At 33.2% G+C, this 13190-nt stretch overlaps 1 protein-coding gene across 1 annotated transcript in view; it reads right to left on the reverse strand.

Annotated features, from left to right (window-relative positions):
- Positions 1-13190, reverse strand: part of ROBO1 (roundabout guidance receptor 1) — a 1245354-nt gene that overhangs the window by 86088 nt on the left and 1146076 nt on the right. Inside the window, exons 9-11 of the mRNA XM_049858153.1 lie at positions 8823-8831; positions 4624-4748; positions 1726-1897 (exon numbers count right to left, since the gene is read on the reverse strand). Of these exons, the coding sequence (XP_049714110.1) occupies positions 1726-1897; positions 4624-4748; positions 8823-8831 (306 nt within the window). The remainder of the gene's footprint in view (positions 1-1725; positions 1898-4623; positions 4749-8822; positions 8832-13190) is intronic.

Here is a 13190-nt window from a genome sequence, read left to right on the forward strand (position 1 = left end):
TACAAAAACACAGATGAATTTTACAGATATTATTTTAAGCAAAACAAGTCATATACAAAAGATTATATAATGTATGATTTCATTTTTCTGACTTTCAAGAACAGGCAAAACTAATCAATGGTGATGAACGCCTGAAGAGTGATTACTTCTGGCAGGAAGAGCCTTATCACTACAAAGGGGAGCATGCGAACCTTCGGTGGTCTGGAGACGTTCCCAGACCTTGATCGGGGATCATTGCTACATGAATAAATGCATCAAGTTGTTTTAGTTTACTCTACATATCTTACAGTATTACTTTATACTTTGCTTTACTAAACGGGAAAAAAGAGGGTTCTAGAGGAAAAAAAATCATTCCAGCAATGGTATGGAGATGTAATTACGGGGGAGACAAGACATAGGGGAAGAAATAGTAGGTACAGTTTCAGACTATAGATGACAAGGACTGGGAGTTGTAACGGAGATGAAGACAACTTGATGGATTCAGAAGGAGGCTGAATGGATACACAGATGAGAAGGAGTGAGGAACCAAAGATGACTATGGTTTCTGATTAAGGAAGCAACTGCTATTATATTGAATATTAAATTGTTAAACCTGAAGAAAAAAAGAAAATAAATCAAGCTGACTCAATTCCTAAAGCTATCCTCTTTTCCTGTTTCTATTCTTTTATTCCAGTTCTATCACTCTCCTTGAGAGAAGCATGTTCTTCTACATTTTGTGACTGAGATTGAAAAAATAGTCTGATCACGCCAATAAATTTGTTTTTAGAAGAGACAGGCCCCTTATCACTATTATGATTTTAGTTCTATTCTTAATTTGAAAGGCTACTTGTTTCTGTGTGTGTGTGTGATATGTGTGTGTATGTGTGCATGGTGTGTGTGTGTCAGTGCAGGGGAGTGGGTCTGTGTATGGGGTGTGTGTATGTTAGTGTAGGGAGTGGGTCTGTGTATGGGGTGTGTGTGTGTTAGTGTAGGGGAGTGGGTCTGTGTGTGGTACGTGTGTATGTGTGCGGGGTGTGTGTGTTAGCGTAGGGGAGTGGGTATGATGTGTGTGGGGTGTGTGTGTGTCAGTGTAGGGGAGTGGGTCTGTGTGGGGTGTGTATGCATGTATGTGGGGGGTGTGTGTGTGCATGTGTGTATGTTATGTTTTCTTCTCCAAGTATGGCTACTTTCCATTTCATGGTTAGGAAATTTTCTCCATCACTATGTCTTCGTAAAAAAAAAAAAAGAAAAAAAAAATTTTTCTTTTCTTTTTTTTTTTGTAGTTACCATTAATTGATGATGTTTAGGGAAGTTAATAAACAGAATGGAATTACATTATTTCAAAAAAAACTGTCCATTATAATTGCTTATAAGTTGGATTTTGGATTTCCAAACAATTCATCATGTCTCCTTAATTTAGCGGGAAGAGATGTAATTTATACTAAGAGAATATAAAATAACTTTGTTTTCCAAAATGTTGAAACATGCCTATGTGCAATTAATTAGTATAAACTTTTCCTTGAAAAATTGCTACACTTTTATGATTCCTACCTGATGTCGTAGTATAGCTAAGTAAAAATAAGAAGAATTTTTTAACTTAATCATTTTATCAACACTCTCTTCAACTTTACAGCTCTAAGAAAAGATACAAAGTGGAAATAAATACATCCACTGGCACTTTCCACTTCCTTTAGACCCTAGCCAAAAAATTCCTTTAGACCCTAGACAAAAAATGCTCTACTTTACCGTCAGTAACTTCCAAATATGCTTTTGTGATGATACTTCCAGCAACATTTAAGGTCTGGCAGATATAATAACCAACATCAGATCGCTGGACATTAGTAATAGTGAGGTCACCAGTCTGGGACACAGAAAACCGGCTGGATGACTGTGGTGGCTGATATGAGAAAAGCAGGTTCTGAAAACCCAAATTAGAGAACAAAGAATAAAAACAGGTTAATTGCTAGCTTCCAATATTTTGGCATATCTACCTATACATTTACAAAATTCATATATACATGTACAAATAAACTGTTGTTTCATCACATACCCACATATATTGATGTTCACACACATGAATATATATATACACACACACACACACACACACACACACACACACACACACCAGGTTTAATTATCTGATTTTATATGACTATCATTATTAGGGTCACTTGAAAACTTGAACAAATTCTAAATATTGGTATGTGTTTTGTAACTATCAGTATTCAATCACAAATAGATACAGAAGGATATTGAATATAACTAGAGTAAATTATTTTATATATTTAACCAAAACAAAAGCATTCTCACATTTATTTTATATATATATATATATATAAAATACATATATTTTAATACCTTTAACAGATAAACAACTCAAATTCAAACTGTGACAACACTAAATTCAAATACACCATCTTGGCACCATAACAAGCATCTGGTAAGCCATCCATTATAAATGTTTAGTGACCTGTACCGAAGTATTCATGGTTACATATCTTATTATTCCTATTAAACTGTGCAAATAGCTGTTATAGTTGTTTTTTCTTTGTTTGTTTTTGGATATTAAATACTGAATCTAAGAATTCATAATGGAATTTTATTTCTGTAAAAACATCCTAAATACAAGAAAAATCAAGAAAAGTGGTGAGGTTATTTTGTGCTACAACTTTCTCACTCTCAATCAAAAGAGTATTTCTGGGTTATTTTAGAGGGAGTGTATATTTATTTACGCACAAAATAATACAGCATGTCATTGGTTTACATGGAATGAAGAATACCAAAAACCAAAACCAAACCCAGTGCCATCGAGTCGATTCCAACTCATAGTGATCCTATAGGACAGAGTAGAACTGCCCCATAGAGTTTCCAAGGAGTGCCTGGTGGATTCGAACTCCTGACCCTTTGGTTAGCAGCCATAGCACTTAACCACTACGCCAACAGGGTTTCCGGAATAAAGAATACCAACTTTATTTTTCTAATTGAATAAAGCTGCTTCCTTTTTAAAAGCTTAGATGCCTGATACCATACATCATTTTATAAAGACTTAAGTATGATCAATGGATATGTGTCCAAGGACATAATTATAAGAAAAAATGAGTTGCTTCATTAAAGCAAACCAAACCAAAGTACAATCATGATTTGGAAATTTCATCTACAGTTTAAATAACTTAAATGAGTCATCTAAATATTACTCAATCAGTAAGAACTTCTAGATTTACCACTTTAGCTACACGGATTTTCTTTTGTATTACATACTCAATTCTACTTCTTCTATTTAAATATTTTGTTCTTTCCCGTATTTAATTTGCTGTGATTCAGCAAATTGAGTCCTTTGAGGTCAAATGGTTGTGTTAGAATCAACCAAGACACTAAAATATGAACACAAATGACAGCCTAAAGACCACAATCGAGTTAATATTTACCTATCAATGTGAAAACAAAAGAGAACTTGATGGTATTATCTATAAAAGATTATTAAGTACAGTCAGTAGATTTTTTTTTTTTTTTCAGTAGATTACCTGTGTATTATTTATAAGAGCACATCATTAGAACCAAGGCATGAAACAAAACACCAAGGTTGATTTAAGCAAAAATAAGTCAGGAATAATTGCATTAACAATGAATGAGATTTTTTTTACAAGTATCAGAAACAAATAAAAGCACATATTTCTCTTTTTTAAAGAAGAAAATAGTGGCATGTAAAGTGGTTAAAGTGCCCGGCTGCTAACCAAAAGGTTGGAGGTTTGAACCCACTAGCTGCTTCATGGGAGAAAGACGCGGCAGTCTGTTTCAGTAAAGGTTACAGTCTTGGAAACCCTATGGGGTGGTTCAACTCTGTCCTATAGGGTCAGTATGAGTCAGAATCAACTCAACGGCAATGGGTTTGGTTTGGTTTGTTTTTATTAAAGAAGGAATGTCATTAAGAGGGAAAAAAACATAAATGGCAAAAAATATATATATTTTTTTTTATTATTTTTTAACTGGTGCCCAATAATGAACTTAAAGTTTGTAAGATTGTGTATCTCTATATTCTAGCTTCAGTGTATAGAACATTCTGATTTATAAGATGTTTAGAGTGTAGAATTTCAAAGCAAATGGTGATCATATATAATAACTTGGGATTAGGATATCCTGAACTATACTTAACATGGCATCCATGTTGAAGAGAATTTTATATTGTTTGATTATTTTGAAGGGACTTCAGAATCTTGATGCTTACAGAGAAATCACACTGAATAATTATCATCTCCGTTTGCAATATGCAAAAATGTCTTTTAACATATAATTCCAGATACCAGAGTAATAAAAATGATAAGTAATTAAATTATGTTGAGAAAAGAGAAGTATATTTTTTAAAGTAGCTGAAGTGGAATTAAAAGTAGAATTTACACAATAAAACAGATATTATTCCATATACCACCCTCTTGTGCTAAAACCAGTCAGGGAAAAGTGCTTTGAGAGTTGGAATAATCTAGAAAAGTTTCTCTCCCTCACTGATAAATTTTTCCAGGGCACTCAAAGAGTTTTCTCAGTTCTTCTACTATCATAATTACATGACTAAGTAATATATCCATTTTTTTCTTCTCATAAATCTGGAACCCATCTTTGCTGATTAAAAAAGTATGAAAAAAGTCATACCTGACTCCCCTCTCTCCTCCAAAAAATAGCTGGTTGAGGGTTTCCAGTCGCTTCACACTGGAAAGTCACAGTTCGTCCCATGGCAACAACCTGATCCCGGGGTTTGACAACAAAATGTGGAGGTTCTAAAGGAAAAGAAACAAATTACACTGGATCAAAAGCAGGTAGTTATTTTCCTAATTGAGACAATGTGCTGATATCCCAAATGCTGCCTTTATTTTATACAACACATTCTGCACTAGAGTAGATAGTTAATGTACCAATTCTCGTCCTAAATTTGACTCTAAATTGTTAAGTGCATATTTATAGAAGGGAACAGGGTTGTTTTATGAAGAGGTTTTTATTATCTGACCTTCTAAGATTAACCTCCATAGCAGAAAGAATTCTAGAGTTACAATTTGATCCTTTACATTCAAAGTATACCTGAAATTGTGTGTGTGTGTGTGAATAAATATTATCTTTTCCCCTTTAGGGCTGCTCAAGGGTGAATGGACTTTAATCATAGACACAAGGACCTCCTGATGCAGACAGGTTCTAAAATTACTTTAACTCAAAAGCTCCTGAAATGCTACCGTGCAAATTATAACCATTTAAAATCTTCGGTCCAATTACTGGAATAGAAATGAATTTAAAGCAATAGTGGAGTGAATGCCTCCTTCATTTACATAGGCCAGGGCATGTTCAAACAGAATATATATGGAAATGAAGGCAAATTTGAAACATCTGCTCATCCTGACATTATAAATACTGCCAGCTTTGTCCAAACTGTTTGATTTATACAGACTTAAACGGCCACTTCATCCAGCAGAAGATAAGTGTCAGAAAATTGTGTCAGTTACATTGAGAGCAATGGCAGCTGAAAACATTAGGTGTGCTGATGAAGCGACTCCTGGAAAAAAAAAAAAAAAAAAGCTTGTGTTTGCTCTGTGCCTTGTGCTTGGAAAATGTGTACTGAATGTCTTTTTACTTACTGTTTACACTTTTCAAATTCATTTCTTATCATCTGTCTGAAACACCTAATTATTCTTCTCTCCTGTCTCAGTTAAAATTGAAGTGAATGTTTCAAGCCAAACATTTAACAGTTTATAGAGGATAGGGTCCTTTCTAATCCACTTTTTAAAGCTTTTCCATTATTTCTAACCTTTGTTTTAAAGGAATCTTTACTTACTGATGTCAGACACTTAGGTGATGCCTTAAAGTGAACATAAACCAAAAATTACATTCAACTTACGCCCATAAATCATAAATGCCACTACGCTGCTCACAAGGATATGATTTTTTTGTTAATGAAGCTTTGTATTTGAAAGCATACTTTTCTCTTGCTTAAGATTCTCTGGGATATATATATATACACATATATATACATACACACACACACATGCCTTACTCTAAGGATTTGACTTGAATATAAATGTCATATTTGACCATTAAAATCACTTAATATGCATGCTCATTATATATCAATTAAAATATAAAGCTCCCTCTTTTTAAAAAAAAAAAAAGAAGGAAAAATAAACTTGCCTAAAACTGTATAACGACAAAGCTGAAGAAAGCAATTAAGGTCTTCGGGTTTTCTGGTTTTGACTTCTAGATTAGTTGCTTTCTTCTAAACCCCCTTTTTTATTGAGGTTTTGTGGAAATTATACCATTTGACTAGAAAATTATAGGAGATCTGAAAAATCAGGTCAAATGCCTTCCACTGTCGTATAACTTACAGGGAAGAAAATACTAAGTTAGAGGCTATAGTTTAGGATCAATTTAGTAACGCTAACGTTCTAGCTTATAATTTTTTTCTTAAACTGTGATTGTAATTGAGTGGTTTACTCATGAATTTAGCAAACACTATCATTATCCAGGTATAATAAAAGGCATGTGCATTATTGCTTGAGGGTTTTCCTCCAGTACACATCTGTACAGGAGCACTCAATTTCTTAGTTAAGGGTTAGAGTAATTGGCATAGAAATAGGACAAAAAAATTAAAAGAGGATTTCCTGGATAATAAAATAATCCAGAATAGAGCTTGGTTTGTTTCAACGAAAGAAAACCAAATGATTAATTAAATGAATGGGAAAATATGACTTTCCAATATGCGGGGATTTGAGTAGGAAAATATAAATGCTCAAACCACTTAGTCAAGTAAAAGCTTTGGGTGGTCTCTTTCCTAAATCTCAGAAGCGTGTCTAATAACGTGGGCCAGAATCTACATTTCTTTTATAAAATGCCAGCTCTCCTCAAACCTGAAAGACTTATTTTGGAAGGAGGGGTACAAACCCTTACGCTAACTACATTTACCCTGCAGCAATTTTTCCACACAGGATATTTGTCTGGAAATGAATTTACTACATTTTGTAGGCATATTCTTGAGCCAACATCAACAGTGACATCAGCCACAAGATATGAGAAATGTAACTTCAAAAAATGATTTTCTCCAAGTATGCTAAATATGAGATGTGGGTAGATTTCTAAGAAAAAAATGAATAAATTCACTAAAGATGCTTTTATCTATCAATCATTTATCTATCTAGGTTGAAAAGGCTATTCATAAAATGTGTCTACTTGATTTTTATGATAACATATTCCAGTATTTTGGAAAGTTAGAACATTTAAATTTGGCATAATTAAAAGAAAAACAATCATATTATGTCATATATGTTCAGTGTTGAAAATTTAGAAAAGCCAAGAGGAAAAAAAAGGGTAAAGTTACCCGTAACTGTACCATGCACACTCAGTGGTAGTCTTTTAAAATATTCTTCTACAATATGATTTTAATGAGTCTTTAATTTTAATGAATCACAGATTACTTAACAAATCCCTATTGTTTCAAATGTAGACTGTTTCTAATTTTCAGTATTGAAAACTGGTGAGATTAACATCCTTCTCACAAGAATGTTCAACATTATTACCTAGAGTTGAAGATTCAGGGTCAGAGAAAATGCCAACATCTAGAATATTTAAACAGCTAGAGTGACGTTAAGGATTTATCTCAACATGACTTTGTCACTGAAATTCTGCATCGCGAATTTTGTTTTCATATGCTTGTCATATTTTCTTTTATATTTTTAAGAACTATTGATAGAATAAACTTTACGCATTTCTCACATATATTTTGCAAATATATATATTTTTTTGTCAATAGTCTTTATATCTGTTTAGGCATTTTTGTTACTGAATCAATATTTTACTTTTTATATCAAATATTTCTATCATTTCCTTTACGGTTTTTGTCCTTTGTCTGGTTATTTGAAATGTCTACCCAGCCCAAATTACCCCATTTTTACCTTGTACTTTTAAGTCTCTTTAATTTTTATTTTCAAATTTTATTTCATCTATATTTTTGTATGTGTGATATCATAATAGGAAGCTATTTTTTTCCAATAAGCTAGTTATTGTATCACCACTATTGAACAATCTAAGCTATCAGTATTAACACTATTTATGTAACTTCTTAGCTTAAAGAACAGTAAGATCAATTCTTTTAGGGTCAAAGTTATTTCCTGGCATACCACTTAATCGACTCGTACAAATTCCTCCCAAAATGGTTAACTAACAACATGAAAAAGTGACTGGACCTTCCCAAGTTTCTGATAATAAAAGTACTTAGAAGCCTGTTGGCTCTTTATTTATATGGGGACAGTTTCTCAAAACAAATTTTCATGAACTTTGGACACATTACGTGATTATTTCGTACATAAAATGAAATGAAACTGACACATAGAAAGAGTGCATACAGCCCTAAGTACAAGGTTATTCACCAGAGGCACTTCTAATGAATTTGTAAACACATTCTGAGCAAAAAAAAAAAAAAACAAATTGTTCTCTGATGTATCTATTTTTTCTTGTTGTTTGATCTTTTTTTTTAGATATTAATTGAATTAATACTTTACCAAGATACTGTCCAATCACTTTTTTTTTTTTACCACTTATTTAAAAATTGAGGAGTGAGGAAATAAAAAGATGCAAATGATATATTATTTAATAAGACATAAAGTTAGCAACCCCATTACCTTTAACTCTTTGTCACAGTTACCCATACTTCCTGCAGACTTTATTCTGTGCAGTCTGTCTTTGTAGCCAATGACAAGTGAAACATGGAGGCTGATTGGTTGAAGGGCATAGAAGGGTATGGATGGAAAGGGGAAGAGAAGTTCCAGTCACAGTGACACGGTGATTAGAAGATGGCCAATAAAATGTCAACTTACCAGACCCAACTAAAACAAAAAAAGAAAACATGGAATAAATAAAAATAAAGAAACATAAAACAAACAAAAAAAAAAGTAGTAAAATTTGACTCAACAATGATCTTTCTTTAAAAATAAAATAAAGAACATGTTAATATTTGGATATATGACTCATACTGTCCATGAATGAATATATGTTAGCATTTTAAGCATTGTGATGAATAATTTAAGAAAAAACAGAAATGAATCTTAAAAATCTAGCACAATTAAATGGCAGAGTGACAATGAATGATAGCTATAAACATTTTTTCAATGACTTTATATTTTGCTACTAGATGACAGAGTTAGATAAGTACATGCATGAGCTTAAAAATACTGTAAATCTTAGGTGCTAATGCTACATTAAAACCCAGAACCCAGTGCCGTCGAGTCGATTCCAACTCATAGAAATCAAAATCAGGCATCTTAATCAAAGATAGGAAAGTGTTAAATCTCGTAACTTCACTATTAGATTAGTTTTTTAGTGGTTCATTCTGCCAATGACATTCTACTAAACCAATGCTTCTTAAACTGAATATGTACATAAATCACCAGCAAAAAAAAAAAAGCTAGTTAAAATACGGATTCCGGCTTCATTGGTCAGGGGTAGGGTTTGGGATTTTGCATTGCTAAAAAGAACCCAGGTGATGCCTACATAACTGGTCCATGATTATAAATTCAATAGCAAGGCCATTAAAAGTTATTATATTTAAATTCTTGCATATTTTTGAGAAGACAAATAAAAAATATGAATAAATTATGTAGAGAAAACTTATAATCCTATCTATAAATCATATTTACATTTCCTTTTTTGAATGCTGAAGGACTGGACATTTTAATATATAGAAAGCACAAGTCATACATATTTAAAATACTTGCAAATGATTGTTTTGCTTCTCTATTGTAGAAACAAAGGCAATTGCTATCAAATGCAGATCATTTTCGTAATAGCCTAATTAAAAAAAAAAAAATAGACACCTACAATACATTTTACTCAAATAAGCAACTCCCATATCTTTCAGCAAGTCAAAATTAATTAGACCTGATACATATTCCTATAGTTTAAATAAATGAATGAAGCCAAGGGCTGCTGCTGTGAAACGGAACAGTTACAAAATAGAGGAAAAAAAAAAAAAGGTCTCTTTGTATATTCGCTCAGGTTAGAAAAGTTTAAAATGTAAGTCTCTCTCAATAACTTAGGCTTAAATTTTTTTATAGCATCACCAGCTATCCTATCTATATTCCAACATGCAAAGGGAGATGACAGGATAAGTCTACATTTCTTGACACTTTAAGGATGTCTTTTAAGTGACAGGAAAAGTGTTCAGAAACTATTAGAGAACCTGACTTTAAGTGTAGTCTAACAGCGTAAGAGAATCTTGCTTTAAGAAAAATTGTGGAATTAATTTTTTAGAGTCATCAGTAAAAGCAAATTGGATCTCATTAGACTAGTAAAAATTAAGCCATATTTAAAGTCACGGGGGGTTACTGGCTGATGCAAAAAGTTGACTAGCTTGGCTACTAACCCCGTCCTTGGAGGTTCAAATCCACCGAGAAGTGCCCTGGAAGAAAGGCCTGCTGATCTACTTCTAAAAAAGCAGGCACTAAGATTTTTGTGGCGCACAGTCCTACTCTGACACACATAGGGTCACCATGAGTTGGTATCAACTCAAGAGCTACAGGTTTTTTTTTTTTTTTTTTAACCTTACAAGATTAATGATTTTTAGTAATTTAAAAAATTTCTTCAACATTTCACAAGTTTCCAACATACTAGACACAAGAAAATTATAGGAAAACAGCAGATTTAAAAAATGCTCTTCATTGTTTATAGATTCTTTTTCATTAATTAAGCCATAGGAGTAAAACTTTCATATTAATTAAAATCCAGTGGATATAAAACTTCAGTCTACTGTACCTGCAAATCATACAAATAGCAAATCATAATTGGAAGATATTTTATAGTCGATTAATGACCTTAAAAGTATCCAAATCATTTAACGTTAAAAAGAAAGAAACAGTCATTGAGTCGATTGTGAAACATAGCAGCCCTACAGGACAGAGCAGAACTGCCCCATAGGGTTTCCAAGGAGTGGCCGGTGAATTCAAACTGCTGAGCTTCTGGTTAGCAGCTAAGCTCTTAGCCACTGTGCCACCAGGGCTCCCATCTCACACAGATACTCCTAAAACATCAGAAGTTTCTCAGAGACTCCTATCTTAATTGATCATTCAAGCTTTGAACTATTGTGATTATCAGGAAACGATTCCTCTTATCTAAATGAAACCCCACCTGTCACAATCTAACCCCATTTTCATTTGTTCTAGTTTCAGTAAACAAATAAGTGCCAATGATATTCTCCACATAAAATCCTTTTATTCACTTGAAGGAACGATCATCCCTAACTTTCTCTTAAAGAGTAAATGATAGCAAATTCTTTAAGTCTCGCTCTTCATATTTCCCCTTTCTCTACATTTCTCTGAGAGTCAAGTCAAAGACCTTTCCTTCCATACATAAAACATGCACTTTCTATATAGCAGGCAGTGCCCATTATTGCCCAATTGCATACATCCAGAAAGAACAAGAGGAGAGCAGAGTGACTTAATTCGTCATTCATTATCCTCTAAAGCAACCTGGGCGTGGGAGACTTCACTCCCACTCTCCCCATCACTCTTCTCGACTTGTTTTCTTTCCACTTTCGAGGCTTGGAGCACGTCTATCGTAACTCTCTTTTCTCGCTAAGCAAAAGGAAAAGCTTGTCTGTCTCCATCTCTAATAAAACAATAAAACCATAAAATGTTACGGCTGGAAGTGACCTTAACATTTATCAGTCTAACCCTCTCCTTTTCACACAAAAAAAACAGACAACCTAAATTGTTAAGTAACTTTCTCAAGGTCACACATGGCTAACCAAGGACTGGTCTGCAGGTCTCTTGACTGAATACAGGACACTGTACAAATGTTCCCACTGTTTAATGAGCTTGAGAAGAATGAGATATTATAGGATGTAAATTTTTTTTTTGGTTTGTTTAACCTAAAATCATTCCCAACTAGGCATATAAAAATGCTTTTTAAAGAATTCCTCATGATATTAAAAGTATTTTAAGAATATTTAGCAATAGTTTAAAAAACACATGGAAAACTAACAAGTTAAACAGAGCTGACTTAAAGCTTCTGGGGAAGTCCAACTTTCTGGAACAAAATTTAATGTGATCACTTTTAAGAGTGAACCAATTTCAATCATTTCATCACCTGAAACTTCAAGATTAATAAAATAATTATTTTTTGTAACTTGAGAATAAATAATTTTTTGACAAAGCATATTTTAAGGTAACTATATCAAATATTTTTTATATCAAATATGAAGGTACAATAACTTTTAAAAATGAATATATATTTTAAGAGGTTAAAACTTATCACTTTATTTTTTAACATAGCAACACTGTTCACATTACAACCTATTTCCAGTAATAGCTCTAAAATGTTTTATATTAGAGGGATTTTGGAAAGGGGTGAAGAGATAGGGAACTTGTCATGAGGCTGAATTTGTACAGAAAGCATACTGTGTTCACCTAAATTATATAGTTTTGGGGGGGATGCTTATAGAAAGCCTAAGTCCCCCTCAATTCACTCTTCACTAGCTCCACTAACCAGTTCTGTCCTTATTAGGTTGGGGCTACCTTTTGAGGGTTGGACTAAATGTACTCTAGGAGTCCTTCAAGGTCAAATATTCTATAGATAAAACAAGGAAAGAAGTGCAGTTTAGCTATCTGCTAAACTTGAAGTTAAAAAATGTTTCACAAGGGGGAGGTAAATTTGGAACAGAGTGGAGGAAAACGTAGAAATGAAGTAAGGACAACTGGAGTTCAAAATGATAGACTCTGACAAACGATCATTCTCCTGGGGATACCGGCCCTCTTCAGACTAAGTGACTCTCTGAAGGGAAGGCTGGGGAATCTTGCTCTCCTGCCTCTGTAGCCTTATGCTCTTTCTAAATCTTCAAGGCTGGTGATCCAAGTAAAGTATTAAGAGAAACAAACTCTGACTCTCTTAAATAAAAAGAACAGTATATATATACAGGCAGTCCTCAGGTTATGAACATCCCATTTACTTATAACCCATAGTTAGGAACCAACCCCCCATAAAGCCTATTGCATTATATATTGAGGTATATACAATGGTTCGTAATAACTAATGGGTGCTACTTTGTGACGTACACCAAAACATTTTTATTATTATTACTGTATTATTACGTTAAAGATGTTTCAGTGTATCTGGAAATGTTTAATTTTTCATTCATAGAAAGGTACAGTATACTGTACACTAAGACAAACATTTGGCTAACGATGTAGATA

The sequence above is a fragment of the Elephas maximus genome, chromosome 18 (assembly GCF_024166365.1).
Source record: "Elephas maximus indicus isolate mEleMax1 chromosome 18, mEleMax1 primary haplotype, whole genome shotgun sequence".
Classification (NCBI taxonomy): Eukaryota; Metazoa; Chordata; class Mammalia; order Proboscidea; family Elephantidae; genus Elephas; species Elephas maximus.